This window comes from Drosophila yakuba, chromosome 3R, assembly GCF_016746365.2.
Source record: "Drosophila yakuba strain Tai18E2 chromosome 3R, Prin_Dyak_Tai18E2_2.1, whole genome shotgun sequence".
NCBI lineage: Eukaryota > Metazoa > Arthropoda > Insecta > Diptera > Drosophilidae > Drosophila > Drosophila yakuba.
Window position 1 is genome coordinate 29,768,667 of NC_052530.2, and position 19,292 is coordinate 29,787,958.

General features: G+C 44.7%; 2 protein-coding genes across 6 annotated transcripts in view; one reads left to right on the forward strand and one right to left on the reverse strand.

The window, feature by feature from the left end:
- The window catches only part of LOC6538971 (guanylate cyclase soluble subunit beta-1), a 53,237-nt gene that overhangs the window by 22,088 nt on the left and 11,857 nt on the right, over positions 1-19,292 (forward strand). For all 4 annotated transcript variants that reach the window (XM_015193657.2, XM_039375966.1, XM_002099438.3 and 1 more), the window contains 2 exons: positions 2,217-2,374; positions 14,909-15,560. In XM_015193657.2, the coding sequence (XP_015049143.1) occupies positions 2,217-2,374; positions 14,909-15,245 (495 nt within the window). In that variant the 3' untranslated portion in view covers positions 15,246-15,560. The remainder of the gene's footprint in view (positions 1-2,216; positions 2,375-14,908; positions 15,561-19,292) is intronic.
- On the reverse strand, positions 2,125-13,153 carry LOC6538972. 2 transcript variants are annotated; one of them, XM_015193658.3, is made up of 9 exons: positions 12,888-13,153; positions 12,070-12,510; positions 11,464-11,563; positions 10,434-10,543; positions 10,254-10,357; positions 7,599-7,694; positions 5,126-5,282; positions 4,924-5,042; positions 2,125-2,842 (listed from the first exon to the last, which is right to left on the reverse strand). In XM_015193658.3, the coding sequence occupies exons 2-9, from the start codon at positions 12,286-12,288 to the stop codon at positions 2,410-2,412; spliced, it is 1,338 nt and encodes a 445-aa protein (XP_015049144.1). In that variant the 5' UTR covers positions 12,289-12,510; positions 12,888-13,153; the 3' UTR covers positions 2,125-2,409. The 2 variants fall into 2 exon arrangements, with proteins under 2 accessions (XP_015049144.1, XP_002099475.1); XM_002099439.3 differs by lacking the exon at positions 12,888-13,153 and having other exon boundaries at positions 12,070-12,522.

Genomic DNA, 19,292 nt, shown 5'->3' on the forward strand with positions numbered 1-19,292 from the left:
ATTGCTGTTACTATCTTTTTTTCGGCTTAAACACTTTTGCTTTGAGTGCTCGGGCTCGGGCTTAAAATACACTGCACACATGCAGGGCCACAGATAAATGTGGATATGAAAAGGGGGAAGCAGGGGGCGGCTACTCGTCCGCAGGACGAGGCGAGGACGAGTGTGAGGACGAGGATGCGGATGCCCCACTTGATGGCATCCTTCACAATTACAGCATTGTACGTGTGGACAATGCTTGTGGCTTGTCAGTCACTTTTTGCACATGTCTTGGCATCTGTATGTATATTAGGGTGGCTCAAAGCGAAGAAAGGAAACTTAAAGATAACTATAAGATATTTTGAATTACTCTTAATATGAAATAGTGGAGAGAGGAAATATTTATTTTGAATTGAAATAGTGTATAATAAAATATAACATCCGGCTCACCCTAGAGTAGATATGTCCCAGAGTCTGCGTGCCTGTGTCATAGCCACCCACTCAAACTTAGCAACTCTTGCTTGGGCTCGTGTCACTTGGCTTTATTGTCAGAGTTGTTGTTTTTCTGTTGCTGAAATTCCATTACCTTATCGTCTTGCCATTGGATGTCCTCGTAAGGAAGTCTTCTTTTTGTCCTGGGATCATCCATCTGTTCCGCCCACCATAAGCCATAAGCCCCAACTAGTCTCCATTTCCATCTGGCCTCGCCGCAACTGCAGTCAAGTTTTTGTGGCTGTCAGTGTTTCATATTTGACTGATTGCCTTTGGTAATGCAGTGGGAAACCCCTTCGGTTGTGGACGAAAAACCGGGGAGGGGAATTCGAGAATCGAGTCAGCGTTTGATAGATCGCTCGAAATCCAATTAACAATCGCCACGGGCGACTAATGGCAAAATCTAGGACACGACATCCGAGCCTGTTGCACTGCCCTTTCCCAGGACTCTCTCTGCCACCTCCCCCTTTTGCGCCCCCCAGGAAACCCCCTTGCCGCCACTGGCGTCATTTTGCGCTTCATTAAATCCTGATAAAAAGCAGCAGCAGCAGCAGCAGCTAGTCATTCCACCCGGTTCCTCCCCCCTCCGTTTATGAAGCCAATTATACCGATGTTTTTCTTTATGCAAAAACTTTGCTTCCAGCCCTCTTTTGCCGCTTTTCCCGCTTTCCCCGCTTTTGCCGCTTTTCCTGCCAGTTTTTCTCAACTCAACTCTTTGTTGGCTACTTCCTGTGCTTACAGTCCATAAATATTGATTCGGTTCTCAGCAAAAACTTTCTGCAGTTGCTATGTATTTTATACACTCGAGGGCGAAACCAGGAAAATCATTTTCCTTACTGCCATGCATCGTGGCTGTTGGCTAAAAATAAATCAGCAATTTTCCAGAAAATTGTTTTGAACTTGAATGGACAATCTGTATGTAATGTCCTTTAGCATTTTCTGGCAAGAACTTTTCCTACTCTAATTGGAAAAATTGTTTGTAGAAATCAGTGTTTGTTTGAAACCATTGGATAGCTGCAATGTTTATCCCATTTCGCAATCATATAATCAAAGGAAACTAATTGATTGACTTCTGCCTTTAAGCTCGCTGTTGAATCATTCATCAGCAATGCAGTTGAGTTCGATTTTGTTGCGAAATTTTTTCTCATCTAGACTTTCTGCACTTTTGGCTTGCAAAAGTTTGGATACTTTTCTTATCGCACTCCGCCGCCTAGGCGATTAGTTTTATGTAATGTTTTTCTGGTAATTACAACTTTTGTCCTTCGCTTTTCTCGCTGAACTGCTGGCACTTTACCCATTTACACATATTATCTTGGCTCTGCGTTTCTGCGAAACCCTCTGCCTTGGCAGGACTCTCGCCTTTGGATTTCAGCATCGTCACCTACTAACAAGGACCTATTGTGGGCGGGGCTGGGATTTGCTCTTATTCTCTCTGGTCGCCGCTCATTTCGTTTTAAATTTAATTAAAGAAAACTTTTTCCTACTGCTGCTGCAAGTTTTCGGAAAGTAATTGTGGCAACTTTCGCTTGGTTTTTGCAGCTACATTCCGTTGCGGTTGGCAACTTTTCGGGGTGTTGATGATGGGACACTGGCTGGCTTGCGAAAGTTTATTAGCGCAATGAAGTGCCCTTTCAAGATCCAGCAAGGCCCGATTAATTCTTGTACAAACTCATTTTCATTTTATTTTTTCTAGATAAGCTTACAAATTCTACAATTCTAAATTCTTTGTTTGGTCCCTGTTTTCGCAGCAAATCACCATAGGCATTCATTCCGGCGAAGTGGTGACTGGAGTGATCGGCAACCGAGTGCCGCGATACTGTCTATTCGGAAACACCGTCAATCTCACCAGCCGGACGGAGACCACGGGCGTTCCGGGTCGCATCAACGTCAGCGAAGAAACCTATCGGTGAGTGCTGCTGCTAAAGTACTAGGTGTTTTTTGCTATCTGGGCTCCCCGGGCAGCGAAATTGGCGGAAAGTCGGGATCGAAATCGGGCGGGCAGGCTGCCACGTAGGCCTCCACCGCCGCCTGTTTGGCCTCCTCCGTGTACGCTCCATCGCCGGTGGCCATGAAAGCCGCCAATGCAGCCTTTTCCGGATCCGTGACAGCCTGCAGGAGCTGCGCTTGGTTCTCACTCTCGTCCTCGCTCTCCTCCGCACTGCTGATGGTTTCCAGTCGGGCCACCTCGCTTCCCAGCTTGCATTTGGCCGAGGCACTTCCTCTCTGCTGATCCTTGTCCTCACTGTCCTGTGCCTCGGGTCCTTCGAGCTCCTCGGTGAGATCGATGTAGCGCTGCAGGCGCTTTGGCAGCCTCAACGTGTCGATGCCGTTGGGTAGTTGGTTGTGCATCCGCAGGACATCGCGGATGCAGCAGCTGGAAATACAAAATCCATGTTGAAGTCTTTAAACTATAATGTAGTATTAAATTATGACTTGATGAATCTGATGTCTTGATAATTGCTCACAGGATCGATGTTTCTTGAGCTGCTCAAGGATATTTTCTCGCTTTCGCGCACTGCTCCTGTCAATCTCAGCGGGATATTTCATAAATTAATTTAAGTTTCACACAATAAGCTCATACGGCGAACTAAAAAAAAATCCGCACAGCAAACAAAGTTCATGTGCTTAAAACTTTTCTCGTGAGTGAAAGGCAGCCAGAGCGAAAAACCTCACGCAGGAACTTTCACTAAAGTTGCCTGCGAAACTAGAGGAAGAAGTTAAAGTAGCGGATATTGGTAGCGGATTCTTTTTGGCCCTTCCACTTTGAGCCGCAGTGAAAGCTTCCTGTAAAGTTTGCCAGTGTGTGAAGACCGTTCTAAAGTGCCCTTCTGATGAAGAGGAGAGCGCAGCGGCAACTTGTCCGAAATTCTTGCGAAAGTGAGCCCCAAATTGGCGTCATAAAACGCACGGCGAGCGTAACAACATGCTAATCAGCTGCCAGGGGTATGCAGCAAGGAACTCCGCAGTTTATGTCCATGTTAATTTGTCCCGTCAAGTTTCCCTGTTTTGGCAATATTTTGGCTTCTTTATGGCCGCCGACGACAAATTCGACCAATCAATAAAGCAAGCTGACACCGCCCAAGGGAAAAAGATGAGCGTCGGAAGTCACTAAGCAGCCATAAAAGCAGGCACAAAAAGCGTTGCCTACTTGTGGGCGCCTCAACGGAAGTCGGGATGCCGGGGCGTATGCGCAATGTATTCGCCCACGACGACAATCGTCACATGCTCTTCAAGACTCTGATTTCGGAGCCAATGCGCAATGTAATGCGTTATGCATGCATTTCTTGCGGTTTCCACAGAGATTTGCATAAGTTGAAATCGCAAAATGGCTGGCTTGATGGAGAGCCAAGAGGAACGGCGACGGAACATATAAATCAAGCGCTCATTTTGAGTACATTGTTGAGGCCTCGACAAGTGGACGCCAACTCAATTGCAAATACAGTGGCTATTGACTGTTCAGCATAAAAACAAACGGCAGAATATCAAGAAAATCTGTATAAACGAAAAGCTTTTGAAACAAGTAAGAAAGATGGGGCTTGAAACATATCAGACAAACGGAAAAGAAAGGATGCCTTTAATTTTATATATACTTTAAAAAGTATATTTTTTTCTGGCCTTCACACCCATGCTTTACTGTGCGAAATGCAGGGCCAGAGCGCGAGTTTTCGCATCGCAAACATTGGCCAGAGAAAAACAAACTGGCAAACAAGCTGGAAAACGGGTTCCCAGCTGAAACGAGAGCCAAAGTCAATGGACATTTTTGTGACACGCGAGCAGGCGGAGGCAAATATGTTTGTGTATTTGTATATTTGTGTACCCGGACCCGGCATCATCGGGTCACCGAGTGCTCCACAAATAAGTGGCACATGTGTGGCCAGAGACCCCCGCATATGGAGTCGCACAAGAGCCTTATCAATTGCAGGCGACAACTTCTCGAATTAAATCGAAGAAACTTCTCGACTCAAACAGCGATCAAAGTGGCAAAGAAATTCACATCGATTTAATTCATTAAGTTCCCCGACATTTGACTACTTGCGGCCGGGTCGAGTCGGTGAAGCAAGCGGGAAAGTTTCGACCTCACTTTTGGATACAATACAATACAATACAAAGGCGGCAGGACGAGGGAAACTTGTCAACTTATGCCCAGACAGTCTGTCAGTTTGTCAGCCTGTCAGCCAGTCAGTGGGGCTCCTGTCTTACGCTTATTTCGCTTTTTGGGCTTATGGCCGAATTGTCTGCCCGTTGGCCGTAGGAAGTTAAGCAAGCGTGGCGGACCTAAGCCAAAGTAATTGAATAAAAAAGTGAAACTTATTATGGCTGTCAGACTCCATTCTCCCTGGCCTAATCTCCATTTCCGACCAAAAGACGTGGGCAGCCCATTGTTTGGTCACAAAGTCAAGTGTTCGAAGCAGTTTCCATGCCCTAGGAAAATTACTGGTCAAAGCTGATAATTACCGGCATAAATGACGAAGACTGGGCACTCCGTAGACCTGCTCTTTGCCGATAATCTTGTCCATCAACAGGCGGCCGTAGCGATCGAAGAACATCTCTCTGCGGGAAGCGTACAAAAGGGGCTGAAAAATAAATAGTGAGAGGAATTTTATTATTGCGAACTACTTAAATGCAGCGATAATTAATTTAATAGGCATTTGCTCACCTTGAAGGGCATCTCAATCATGGCCACATTGCGCAGCAGAATCTTGAGGCACATGACCAGTTCGAAGCTGTAATTACGACCATCCTCGATGAGTTTGTCGAGCAGCGCTATAATTACGGAGGCGCCTCCGTCCGGCGGCTGCGGTGCGGCACCGTATCTGCAACGGATGGAGCGGATGGGGGCGTTGGTGGTGAGAGGGCGTGCCAGCGGTCGGGAGTGGGTAACTGTTTGCAAATGAGATACAAGCTGCCAGCACGTAGTTGGTTTGCTTGTGGTCAATGCAAAGGGTCAGAGGTCGTGGGCCAACCGAGCGGTGGGGCGACGGGGCAGCGGGGCGGCAATAAATGCTAGATGCCCCGATAAACACAATGTACAAATGAAATAATGATCAGACACGACTCGCGGTTGTGTCACTTGCACACGAGCACACACACGCACAGAAGCAGAAATGTGCACATGTGTGCACTGAGAGAGAAATGTTGTCACTTAAAGTAATTTCTGTTACTGCCAAACATTTACTGACATGTCATTTATCTAACAATTTTCTCTCACTGCACTCAGAGCGACCTGAGTAAATGGCAAATGAAGTGCGAATCGCAAATTGCAACTGGCGCCGGCTGTGTTGTCACTTTTAAAATTGAAAATGTTTGTCAAAGATCTCCCCCGCATTTGCATTTCTCGTTTTCTGCCCGATAAGCATTGTAATTTATATGTTGCGCATATTTATGTGTTCTTTCACCGCCGGTACATTATATAAATATTATCTCTTTGCCCAGCGAACATTGTCGCAAGCCACATGGCGTATGCGCAATTATGCGCTAGTAAATCAATTTGGCAACGAATAAAAGTACCAGCGAAAAAGGAATTCATCGCACCACATTCATTTGCATATTTTATGGCCAATTTTAAATGGAAATGCAACAAAGCGCAGAGCGAAACGCAAATTAAAACACACAAAAGCGAAACAATATCGAAAATTTATGGCGCATCAGCATCAGTAACTCGGAAAAACAGCAGCAGCAGCATCTGAATAAAAATCAGTCGAGGCCGAAAGGCGACGACGCAGAAACGGAAACAGAAACAAAAATCAAAAACGAAAAACCAAAAACCAAAAACCGACTGCAAAGACTGGCAAAACCCACCTCCAAAAATATGAGGGGAAAACGGTGGAAAACCCGAGGGAACGGGGCAGCGGGGAATTGGCAAGCCAAACTCAAACATTTGCCATCAATCGAAGCCATTGCAAGTGCAATTTGCTTGGTGCAATCAGCACAGCTGGCGGGAATCTCAATCCGATGCTGAGTCTGCGATATACAACTGGCCTCCGCCTCAAAATGCGAATTCTTTCCGCATTACGCTTCTTTTGAGAAGGGGAATTCACTTTTAATTTCGTAGTATAACAAAGAAGGCACATAATGTTGCAAATCGGCGGATGGGGAAGGGGTGCTCAAGATTTCGCCCGAGAAATGATTCGGAATTTCATTTGGCAGCTATTTCGAAACTGAATTTTGCTGGAGGCCTTTAGGCGCAGTTCGGAATGAAATTCGAATTTAACAAGGTCAAACATTTAAAGAGGTCATATGTATTCAAAAACTATACTTCTTTTTACTTACTACTTTTAAGGAATATATATAAAGTAAGCACACTTCTTAAATCAGTAAGGGAAGTCACTCGTAGAGAAAATCTGAAAAAATGTGCCACTCCGAGCGAAGAACCTGCGGAAATTGAATAATTTTTGCGAAAATCTTGATCTAATGAAATTCAAGCTGCCTTCCGCCAGCCGTCGACATGAACTTTGACAGCCGAGCATCTCAGACGGGACTTGCGGACGGGAACTTTGTTGTGACTCGCCTTTTTGGCCAGCAATCAATACTCGTATTTTATGCAAAGCATCCTTTTTGGCGCTGCATCAAAAATTGAAATCGAAGCCAGCGAAAAAGAGGGGCGGAGCGGAGCGGAGAGAAGGGGCGTGGCCGCAGCAATATCAAGTTAGGAAACAATAAATTGCCGCGACGGCGAAAGTCAAGGACGAAGGACGAAGGACGAGTCGAAACTGCAGGCGTTTACATATAAATTTATGAATCTCGGCTGAGGACCGAGTGCATGCTCGTAACTTTTTACAAGCTGTTTTTTTTTCTTTTTTTTTGGACCTCGAGACCCGTTGGAGACCGCCTTGTGATGCAAATTCGCTGTGGCAGCGACTTTCATATTTAATGATAATTTTTCCTTTTATTTTCTCTACCCGCTCCTTGGGTGCCTGCCTCCAAGCGTTTTCTTGTGGCTTCGCGAGCACTTGCTTATGCTAAGCGTCTTGTATTTTATGTTGCATACATTGCGGCGCCGCCAAGTGGCGACCGCTTTGCATATTTCTTGCTAATTGAAGTGGTAGTCGCTGGTACTTCCCATTCCCCTATCCCCAACCCTTACCTCTATCCCCTGACCGGAAGTCCTTTTCCAGGACCACAGGACTTACCTCAGCAGTATGAGCAGCAGTTCGGGAGCGTTCGCCTGCAGGGCAATGCGAAGGGGCGAGGACTTGCCGCAGGACTCAATGGGCACATCAATGAATCTGCAAAAAAAAAATAAGAACAAAAAACCGGATTCGGATAAGTCAGTTAGTTTTTGGGCCCCCGCATTTGGTGAGTGAGTTTTGTGGCCGCCCAAATGGGCGACAAGCATCAAAATGGGCTTCACACATTAGCAGGACTCTCTGGAGCTGAGAAAATGAGCCTGGGTGGGTGCCAGACCTCAATTAAGTTGCTCGCTTGTTGCTTCCATTACGGGAAAGAAAGCACGGAAAAAAATAGGAAGCACTCTCCTTTTTTTTACCTGAAACTAAAGTTGGCGACCAAAGTTACCGCATACTTTAAGACACCTTTAAGAGGAATTTGCAAGCTTGAAGTTATTCCACTTTGACATTTTTCACACAGAAGCTTGCAATGTTTTTTTTTCTGTGCCCAACTTGACATTGCGTATACGTAATGTGTTGTGTGAGTGGTGGGCGTTTGTCTCCATTCAGGCATTAGCATGTACAATGCACTTAAAGCACATTTCCGACACAGCACACACACACGGGGCTTTTATGTCTACGCATAAAAGTAGGCAAATAAAAGAGCAGAAACCACAATAAACCGGAAGTAGAAGTAACCCACACAGCCGACGATAAGCGCATTTTGAGCCACCATCCAGTGACAGCTTGGAAATTGGCTTGGCAAATTCATTTGCGTTTTATTGGCGGCGATAAAAGTGAGTCCCTGCAAGAATCAAGCCATTCCCCAATCGCATCGCATGGCAGGTTCCTCAATAGCCTTATAAAGCACCTCGTGGCTGGCATATTCTCCTCCAGTCGGAAGTGATTTGCCCCCAAGTCAAACATTAACACTTTAATCAGCTGCTGAGTGGGCTGACAAATCAAATTTCTGTCTAATGGGCTCCTTAGCGAGTATTAGCTGGGTCTTAATGTCAATGTCTCTGCTATACAGTGTGCACTTGGTTTCAAGTCGATGAAAAGTGTGGAAGTTCTCAACTTGTGCAGTTTTCAGTGTCAATATGCAGGGTATAAATTATTCCGAGTGTTATGAAGTCAGCAGCGGATTATGCTAAACAGCAGTGCAATAATGCAACTAGCCTTTTAAAGCCATTTAAGCTCTGCAATTACCGAATTAAGTAATCCATTTTGCATTCCATTGACAGTTTGGCTTTAATGTTTCGGCAATAAAGCTTTATTGCTTTTTTAGCTGTTCTTTTTTTCCAATCCAGTTACTGTCGTATGAAAACATTGTTCTTATTGTCATTGTTCTTAACGAGTGCTCACTGTGCTGCGAAAACTTTGGCAATATGCTGCTCCAGCACTGATTTATGCAGCTTCAACGGCATTTGGCCGAAACGTTTATTGTCACATTGCTTGTTTTTCACAGCTCCTCAGTCTCCACACATACTTCCAATACCCATACACCCACACACACACCCATACACACACACACACTCGGGTCACGGCCCCACATACATTTGCAGCTATTAACGCTTATTCATGACTTTGGCTGCTGTTTTGCGAGAGGGCATCATAAATGTCGTCTTAATGCTTGCCAGTCAGTATGTTTTTTTGCCTTCTGTTTGTTTAAGAAGCGCAAACAGTCAACTCTGCAATGGTGTGAGTGTATGTGGTGTGGTATAGCCAAAGGGGGGGCGGGCTCTATCTGTGTGGATTAGTGGGCGTGGTGGGGTTGAGCATGCTTTTGTGCGCTTATTACACGCATTTTTGACTTTAATCCTCCGAAGTGCTGGCGAACAAAGCCGAAATAACAAAAGGTTTACATCGCTGCCTGTTGGTTTTCAGCTTATCGCATCAGGGACACACACACACACACATGGACACACATGTGCATGTGTGAGGGTCGGAAAAGGCGGAAAATGGAAAAACACCGCCCCGAAACCTCCTGAAAGCAAGCTGCAAATGAAAATCTTAATTATACATGACACCAGCAGAAGTGCGAGAAAGCCACCGCCAGTGATTGAGAGCCATTCTCTGTAAAAGTGTATTCGCAGTCGTGTCTGTGGTTGTAAATTGTCGCCATCTTTCACTCAATTATGGCAGTCACACACACACACACACACAAGCAATCTTGCACCCACACACACACTCTGTGTAGGTGGCACAACAATGGCTGATGAATTAATTTAATTAAAATCCTTTCATTTCTCTGGTTATCCTTCACGTGCGTCCACCATTCTCTTGTATTCCCAGCGGTTATTTATAGTATCTTATTGTTACCGAAAACATTACCATTATGTGCAAAACTGGCAAGCCATTAAGGTTGCCTGATATCTCGGCACATGATCCGATTTATACAGTTTCATTTTTAATTCTGTGAGATTTGCTTTAGAAGCAAACTATGGCTTACTGTGTCTTGTAGAAGTAAAAGCTTTCCAAAAAAGCTAGTATAAAAAACTCTTCGGGGGAATGAAGACCTCGGCATGGCACACAGGCAACTATCCAATTAACCTGGCTAGTGTGAAAATCGCTCGAGGCAGCAAAAGAGCGCGACACATGAAAGCCACGCGGAGAAAGTGGGAAAAGTGGAAACGCGGAGAAAGTGGATGGGGAATGGAGATTGGGCCGAGGACTCACCTGAGCTGTCGCTCCTGCTCGAAGCGCGGAATCCAGACGGGCAATGTGAGCTGCTCGCGTGTGGCGTGCTTCAGAAAGTAAACCATCGCCCGGACATTTTCGTGCTGCGAACAAAGGACATACATGGGTGTCTATTCCACGGGGGGCAGAATGGGGTCTATCTGACCCCACCTGACTCACCTGATCCTGGAAGTCACTGCGCCAGCCGGCGATGAAGTGCGGCGCATGTGGTCCAAACAGGGCGCCCAGGAAAATGCGCTCATATGTCTTCTCGCACTCATAAATGGCCACTGAATTGCACAGAAAATGGAAAGTCAGTCAGAGGAACAGGAAAATAGTGATAAGTTAATTAATATAGAAAAAGCCACATTTTATTTTATTTTCCGCTGATAACTTTTCGAAATGGCTAGTGCCATAAACCGAATTTGTATACACATTGTGACCGATGCGACATTGTGACCCCCCATGCAGGCAAATTGTCGGTAGTGGAGAAAGCGGTTGAATAATGTCATCAAATCGCAAAAGCAGCAGCAACAGCAGCAGCCATAAAAAAGCTAATTACGTGGCTGCACTTGTTGCTGCTGGTTTGGTTTTTTGGCTTTCGGTTTCGCTTTTTCGCTGGCTTTTTGGCACAGCCCAGAAATGAAGTCAGCGGAAAAGGGAAAACGGAAGCGGCCACAATGCCAAACCAGAGGGTCCAAAAAGCTGGAGTCAGCAACAAAGCAACGTTGGCGAGTGAGGACAGGACCAAACAAGGAGCAAGTTTTATTGCACACGAGTCCAGATCCCCTGACAGAGGCATGCCATTAATTTCAGGCACTTTTCTCGCTCGCAAAAGTTTACGCAGCCTTTTAATTAGAGGCAGCGTAGAGGAGCAGTATGCGTACGCCCCAAATAACTTGCAACACTTTGAGGCACTTTACAAGTTTTACGATGCAGCAGCAACACAGCAACACAGCAACAGAACGACATCAGCAACACTTTCTTAACGCAATTAGCAGGCACACGTGATTAAAGCGAAAACTGCCTGCTTATGGGCGTAATAATCCAATGCGATGGTATGAAATTCATTAAAGTATGCAAAGCAAACAGCCACGCCCAAAAGCAAACAGGAAACTCGTGCCACACACACTCATACACTCACTCGCCCACGCACACATATGCACATTAAAATGAAATTATTTAGTTGGCCCGACCCGACTCCACTTACCCAGCAGCTTGACGACCACCTCCGAGTCCCGGACTCCCCAATCCCAGCAGGTGCGCAGGCCGATGTACAGGATGTTGTGATACTTGCCCATGAGGCAGACCTGGGGAATACGGAAATGGGAGAGGGGATCCCACCTGAAGTGCTACTTTTTAAATTATAAATAATTGCCATATGCAAAGCCGGCATTTAAAATGCAAGAAAATTAAGTTTGGCAGACTTTGCCAAAGGATATTTGGCCAAAAACTACTTGCCATATTTATGTACACTTCAAAAGACCAATTAGATGCATATATCCCTGCAAACTGTATCTTAAAATAGCCTTATTTAACTCCGTTTTAATTGGACTCCAAAGGAAGGTAATTTTATTGGGCTAATTACTCACAGGTTTTCAGTGCGAACTTTAAGATTTATTTACGGATTTAACTCTGCAATGAAATGGCTGGACTTGGCTTTTGTTCTATTTATTTATTTCATGCTCAAGTACAGGTGACTGATTGTCAAAGCTTTATTAATTAAATTGAGATTGCTTTGCTAGGCTGGCATTCATTTTCAAAACATTTAAGCAAATATTTATACATTTTAACTATGCATCTATATAAAGCTCACCTGTCCGTTCTGCTCCTTGGCCAGTCGGTGGTACCTCATGGCCGCCGTCACCGCGATGGCGGCCACCTCGTCCGTCTGCGAGTTCTGGCCCCCGCTGCAGCCCTTGATGATGGAGCTCAGGTGGTCGAGGACATCGCGCCGCGACTGCCGGTCCTGCAGGCCGTTGCGGGAGATCTGCTCGAAGGTGTCCTCGAAGAAGCACTCGAAGATGTAGTCCATGACCAGCTGGCGGCGCTGTGTCCGCCGGTTCCGCTGGTGACTGCCACGTTCCGAGGGATTCCGGCGCAGTCGTTCCCGCTGCCGCAGACGTAGACGCAGCCGTGCCCGTGACTCAGTTTCCCGCGGGAAACCGTAGAAGTGTTGTGGCAATGGCAACCAGCAGCGAATCCACACAAATTGGCTTTTTAATTGACTTACCAGACGCTGGAAGGCCTCTAGCAACTGCGAAAGCATATTGCAAACAAAATTTGATTCACTTTAAGTAGGCAAATATTTTCAATTGAGGTGAATTGATTTCCTCCAAAGATTTAAAATTTTCAAATTCCGAAATTCCGCTTCAAAAAAACTCCCGCACTGCTGAAGCCAAAGAGTCGAAATGCGAGAAAGAAAGAGAGAATTTCTTTTGTGGGGGCGACTCTCTTTCGCTATCGATTTTTTGCAGCTGGCAATGATGTGCATGGAGAACTTTTGATAAACATAAACAACTGATAATGAGCACGGAATATTCGCTTTAAATTTTTTTAAACATTGGAATCATTTTAGAAAATAATTAAAAAGTGTGTGATGCTTATTAGAAAGTTGTTTTACAGCTATATTACTTGTGAGGCCTTTTTATTTCCATGTAAATCGCAGCAAAAGCAATTGGCAAACAGGTGTTTGATTACCAGCCGACAAGTGTGTTTCTATGAGCTCTCCAAAAACCGAATGGAACTCAAGGACTTCATTGAAACTGATTCAATTCGATTCGATTGAATGCGATTGGATTTTACTAAACAGTCTATTGCACTTTGAAATTTGCTGGCATTTTTCCGAACCATTTATTCACCGCACGCAGCTCACACCAATTTTCCACCCCGCTCATCAGCTGCCGCTGGAAAACTAAACAAACGTAGTCGAAATTCTAAGAACGCTCAGCTGTTCACCTAAGCGCTCACTCTCTCCTCTCTCTCTCTCTCTCTCTCTCTTCACTGAGAGCAGCGGAGGTATTAAATACGCGTTTCATGAGTATAAAGCTGAAATTAATTGCAATGTGAAATATATGTATGTGCACACATTATGGTTGTGCATAATTGGTGAATGTTTGATAGTAAACATAAAATTAAATGACGTATAAACAACGCATGTTTTTTGTAGGTTTGCAATGTTGAACTGAAAAATTAATTGGTTTGTAATTATGAGGATTACGCTTGCTTCAACAGAAATCAATTTATTTCGAAATTAATATTATGGTCTTAGTGGTTTTTGTTTATTTTTAAGAATGAATGAGTTTAAATTTGCAACTTTAAGAATACTAAGTCCTTTAAACCCGATATTATTATATTTTTGCAGACCGCTTTAAGCAATATTTTGAAAGAAATACTAATCCCCCTGCAGTGGAATTCATTACAAATTCAAGGGGTTTATTTATTATCACACATTTTCATCCGTCGCTTGTGTAAATATTGAAACAAACATCCATGTGAATAAATTTAAGTCTGTAAATAAGAGCAGAATTTTGTTTTTCTCGAGCTTAAGCCACATAAAAGCAAATGTAAATTAAAACACCAGTACAATTGTAATGTAATTTCTCAGCTGCGACGAAATAATTTCATTTTTTAAATAGCAATCGTGCACATTGTTTACATGTTTTTCTATCCCCTGCTGCCAATTACTATTTGCTTATGCGGCACATATCAATTCACACATACATTATTCAGGCACTCATTCCATTATTCGCCGCATTTGCACGTTTAATATTTGGGCTGACAATTAAGCGCTGCGTAAATATTTATACACTGCCATAAACATTAATTAAGAACGCACACAGAACGCACAGAGATCCAGAGATGATGGCTCGGATAATCATGGCTGGCAGGGATTCCTCGGGTCCTTCGCCTTAATCGCATATGCAAATAAGTGTCGAAGGACATTCGGAGCAGTGTAATTAACTCAGCTCCATTAAAACGCAGCATATTTGTGCTGGTTGCCCAGGACAACACGGAAATATGTTCACCTGATCAGGCTCACCTGGGCGCTAATTAAAAGGGCAATGCAATTGTGGCCTTATGCCGGCTATCCGATGCCGCAAAGGTCGCGAATAAATTGAATTAAATGCGTATCCAATCAGCGGCGTATTGGCCGTAAATATATGAGTATGAGTCCGAATAAATGCAACAATGTGTGGTTGCACTGTGGTCGCGCCAAGCGGAAACGGAAATGCACACAAGCCTGGCGAAATTTTTATTCCGTTTCCGTTTTGTGCTGCACTCGAATGTGCGGGCACACGGAGCACAATAACCGAATTTCCATAATTTCTGGCGATGCAATCTAAGAGCTGAATAAGTCTCCCACGGTATAAATTACGATGGCAATTTATTGGTGTGCAGATTGAGAAATATACGACCCCCGAGTTATACATCATTCAAAGTGCCAGAGTGCATTACGGCATCAGAACAACTTTACCACGGCACTCCGTAACTCAAATTTATGTGACGCCTGCAAGAACTACTATTCTACTACTACTAAAGCGCGTTTTATTTACGAAATTTCAGTTTAAATGAAACTAAACGAAAAACAATTCAGTTGACACAATGCTTTCCGCCTTGGAACTTATGGTCTCTTCCCCTTCTTCTTTTTGCAGGCTCCTCTGTCTGGCGATCAACCAGGATGACTCGTTCCACTTGGAGTACCGCGGACCCGTGATCATGAAGGGCAAACCGACGCCCATGGACTGTTGGTTCCTGACGCGTGCCACCAGCAGCATTTTGGGAGGCACTTCCTCCACCGGAGGCGGTGGCGGTGGCGGCGGAGGAAACGGCAGCTTGGACTCGCCGCTGCTGCAGCCAGCCACTCCGACGACCGGCGGGGCCACGCCCATTCCCGCAGTCGCCCAGCGGACAGCAGGACATGCCAGCGTGTCACGTACTTCGTCCGCAGGAGCAGGAGCAGGAGCAGGAGGTGGAGGTGGAGGCACATAGGAACTGTGCACGGACTCGTCCTGCTGCTGCTGAAACATCCTGTAAAGTTGCTACTGCGTGCGTGACTCCATCTGTCTGAATGTCTGCGGCCAAATCTGCAGGTCCTTGGACCACTTAACCACTTCATTTCTATGCCTTTGTGTTTGTCATCCTGCATCCTGCGTGCTGCACCCTGCATTCTGCGCCCTGTGTCCTGCGTCCTTTCGCCCCCGTGTCCTGCATCCCAAAACCCAAGTGTGTGTTCTTGGCATTGTGTGATTGTTGCTGCTGGCACATTGCGGCCGGAGCCCAAGGAACGTCGGATCGTTGTGCAAGGTAATTTATGATAATGCTCTCCTATCTGCAACGATTCAAGCCAACCCATCCGGGCCAACCACTTAGCCCAGTCACTTTACAAATGATTTACATTTCTCGTGTCTAGAGTGGGCATACCATCATTCAGGGCTTAAAAATTGTGTTGATTGTATTGAGTATCTTTTAACCACTGAGTCGAAAGTATGAATTTAACGTAGTTTCCACTTAAACTTGCAATATCTATGCAAATGTAGTTAGAGCTTAACTTAATGTCAGCAAATCTTGTGATTAATACAAAGTGTTATATTCCGAGCACGTAATTTATTCCACATTCCCCATTATCATGTCATGTACTGCAATCCCTGGAAATTAGCCTCGTTCTCCAGGGCCTTATCGGCACAAATTCTAATGCCAGCCATAAAGAATATTTTGTGTCAGGACAAGTTTCAAACCATTTGGCCCTATCCGCTCGGCAGTAAACTAGATAAGTCCAAAACAACTCAATATAAAAGCCATAATATGCCAAACAGTTAAATATATCTCCCTCTCTCCAACTCGAAAGGATTTTGTCAGCACAGCCAGCGAAAGCGCAAAGCCTTTCATCCTGCCACGCCCCCATGCTCCCACGCCGCCCACACTTTATCCTCGAACCGAAGCTGGCATTTGTTCTGCGTGTGTTTTTGTTTACAAAGTTTTGGCCAATCAAGCTGCAAGCCAAAGAGTTCTATTTCAGCCGAAAATGCCCCAAAAGGAGCATAGAATTTAGCACATATTTTGAAAACAAATATTTGATGTGAGCAAGCAGGCGAACCAGCAGCTCCAGGCACTCACTCGAGCAAGGATCAAGGATTAGCTATTGAGGACTCCCTGCCCTACCGCAAATGCAAAGTGTGATACACTGCATACAATCACATAACTTATTTAACTGGCAATTCTGGAATCTATTTTTGGGCCAAACTTTGCTTAAAATACCACGTCACAAAGCCTGATGAAATCGCATCCAACGCCCCCAGAAACCCATTCTCATATTAGCTAAGTAGCATGCCACAGCAGAAAAAAGGGCAAAGACTTGCAGGAACTTCGGTTGGCCCAATTTTTGGGCTGGCATTTTAAGTGCACACACATATATTGGCATTGTAGATATCCGACCATCCTTCGGATATAAGTATATATCTGCTTATGGCCTCGATATGGCGCACATTATCGTTAAATGCCAGCGGCAACAACAAGTTGGCATGCAATTTGATGACTTGGAAGTTGGCAGGCATTTTGATGATGCCATTCAACTGGCTGGATTGTGGGCGTATGTAATTCGGGGTTCCTAACGATGGCTCGTTAGAAATGGATTAACATTGATTAGTTCTCACAGCCTGCTCGCTGGTGTGGAGCAACACATAAATTTCCCTAATTAAATGCTTCCAAATTTGGTCCAGATTCCGAATTTTTCATAAATCCCAACATTTTGAGCTCCCTTGTGGCTCATTGAAATTCACTGGAGCCAGAAATGAAAATAAAAATAAAAAGTACAAATACCCATAAAAGTTGCCTGATTTGGTGGACCCAAAGAAATCGAGGCCTCCTCGTTTCCGCTCCTGTCCCTTCTCGCCTCTGCTCATAATTTTCCTCATTTTTCCTATTTAGTCTTATTTATTCTTCACATCCGACCAGTTTGTAAAGGAAGTTCTTCTTTCCGAGCCTTGCCTCATTTAAGTTGGCCCACTTTAAAGGCCTTTGCTTTGGTGGGATGCATTGGCCCCACAGAACCACTTCAGAATTGTAATTATTTTTAATGAGCGACGCCTTCGATTGCAGTGCCAGTTGTCAGACAGTTGCGAGTGCAGTAATATGGCAGCCCGAGTAAAAGTTGATGCAAACTAAGAGGAAAGTGAATAAATAGCTGTAAAGATAAAAGATTAAGTTCTGCAACAGCTTGGTTGCTTGGTTGCTTTGCTGAAATTCCTACTGCATACATTACATTAAATACAACTGTGTATTTCTGAAGTACACATCCGCTTTAATGAGCCGCCAGCTCGCCTCATCAGCTCCACTTCAAATCCATTTATCATCCGCCAGACAGATATATGTATGAATGTGAATGAATGGCTGGGTGGGTATACAAACCGAAGCAAATTTATTCGGTCCGCACAAAAGAGCGATTTTTCTTTACGTTTCCGCATCATTGGGAATATGGAAATAACGAAATAACGCGGCTGCCATCAAGCCCGTACAATTTCCGTTTCCTGTACGCGCTAACATACAAATCCGGATATCGCAAAAATATCAATCAAATAAATATTTACCCGACTAAATACGGCATAAGCTCTTATGCGACAATTGGGCGTGGCCCACAAGGCCGGGGCATCTTATTAAAAATTTAGTTGAATTCGCAGTGACAGGCGTGCAAAGTTTGTCAGCTGCAGGGAGAAAAGCAAGAACGAAGACCCGGTCCCTGTCTCATTTAAAATTCATAAAGATGGAAATTATGATTGCGATGAGCCGACGACAAAATGTCAGAGGCAAAGGCTCCTTTTCTACTCCCAGTCGCTCCCAGGCGACTCTTCTGAATGGAATGGAAGCTAAGGGAAAGAAATGGGTGAAGAAAGAACACTATGTGACATAATAACGCTTATATAGCCATAAGGCTGATGAGACGATAATGAGGCGCTGGCAGATGAGTTACGCATACGCCACGTGGCCCCGAAAAAAGAAGGATTGACCTGTAGAACTGTAGACCTGTAGAAGTCCAAACATATTACTCACATGTTGGCACTCTTTCGGCAGTCAAAGGAAGCCAGCTCATTGAATTAACCCATCTCTTTGCCTACCTCACACAAAATTGGGAGGGCGTAAAATTGGGTTGGCAAAAGTTTTTGCAGCTTGCTTAGTTTTTCGGAGAGCCAACATAAAAGTTTTCCTATTTAGATTACTGTCGAATGTCAGTTTGGGCAGGCAAAGGAAAGGGAAGAGAAAAGGGAAAAGTTTTATTGCCCTAACTCAAGGGGTTTATTAATAAATGATACAAGGATGCAGCACATTCCGGCATTCCGGCAGGTATTCGTTTGGCAACGAGAAGGAGCCCCTTGCCCTCGGGTAATTTAACTGCAGCAAGGACATGGAAACTGAGGAGCCCAGGACCCTCGGCATTGTCGCAGCCAAATCAACACGGGCAGGAGTAAATAGTCGAGGCGTGGCTTAATCGAAAACTCGGCACTAATTTCAATTAAAGTTGGAATGATTGCACACAGGCAGGCATTCAACTGCAGACAGTGGCCACATTATCTGTCTTTCCCCGCAGCAAATAGGTCCTGGGCAAATAGGACGACTAAGACGGCATCATTTGCATACCGCTGCAAGTTGCTGCCACGCCCTTAGTCGCCTGCCTCTAAATGTTGCCGACAACAAATCAATTTGAGTTGGTTTACCATTCCAAATAGAGCCAGATCGTTGTTTATTCAGTTGCATTGGCATTGCAGTGGAGTGGAGTGCGTAAGGAGCATTGGGAAGTCCCAGTTGTTATGACAGCCGGGGACTTAAAGTTGGATGCATTCGCACTAAGTTGCATCTGCTGAGAGGCTTTCGAGTGTCAAAGAGGAAAACCAATCAAATCCAATAATAAATGGGTAAACTTTAGTCCAACTTCCTGAGATTCTAATTTTATTAGGGTTGCGATGCTGCTGCTAGCACTTTTTAGCACAACTTTGTTTCTGCAATTGTCAGTTATTTGGGTTTTAAAGCGCATACAAATGCAAATAA

Excerpts from the sequence above, each read along its gene's own strand:
- LOC6538972 (XM_002099439.3), bottom strand. The coding sequence starts at position 12,522 with ATGCTTTCGCAGTTGCTAGAGGCCTTCCAGCGTCTGGTAAGTCAATTA. Across the intron at positions 11,564-12,069 it reads CCAAGGAGCAGAACGGACAG|GTCTGCCTCATGGGCAAGTA; the intron begins GTGAGCTTTATA and ends CGTATTCCCCAG. Across the intron at positions 10,358-10,433 it reads GCAGTGACTTCCAGGATCAG|CACGAAAATGTCCGGGCGAT; the intron begins GTGAGTCAGGTG and ends CTTTGTTCGCAG.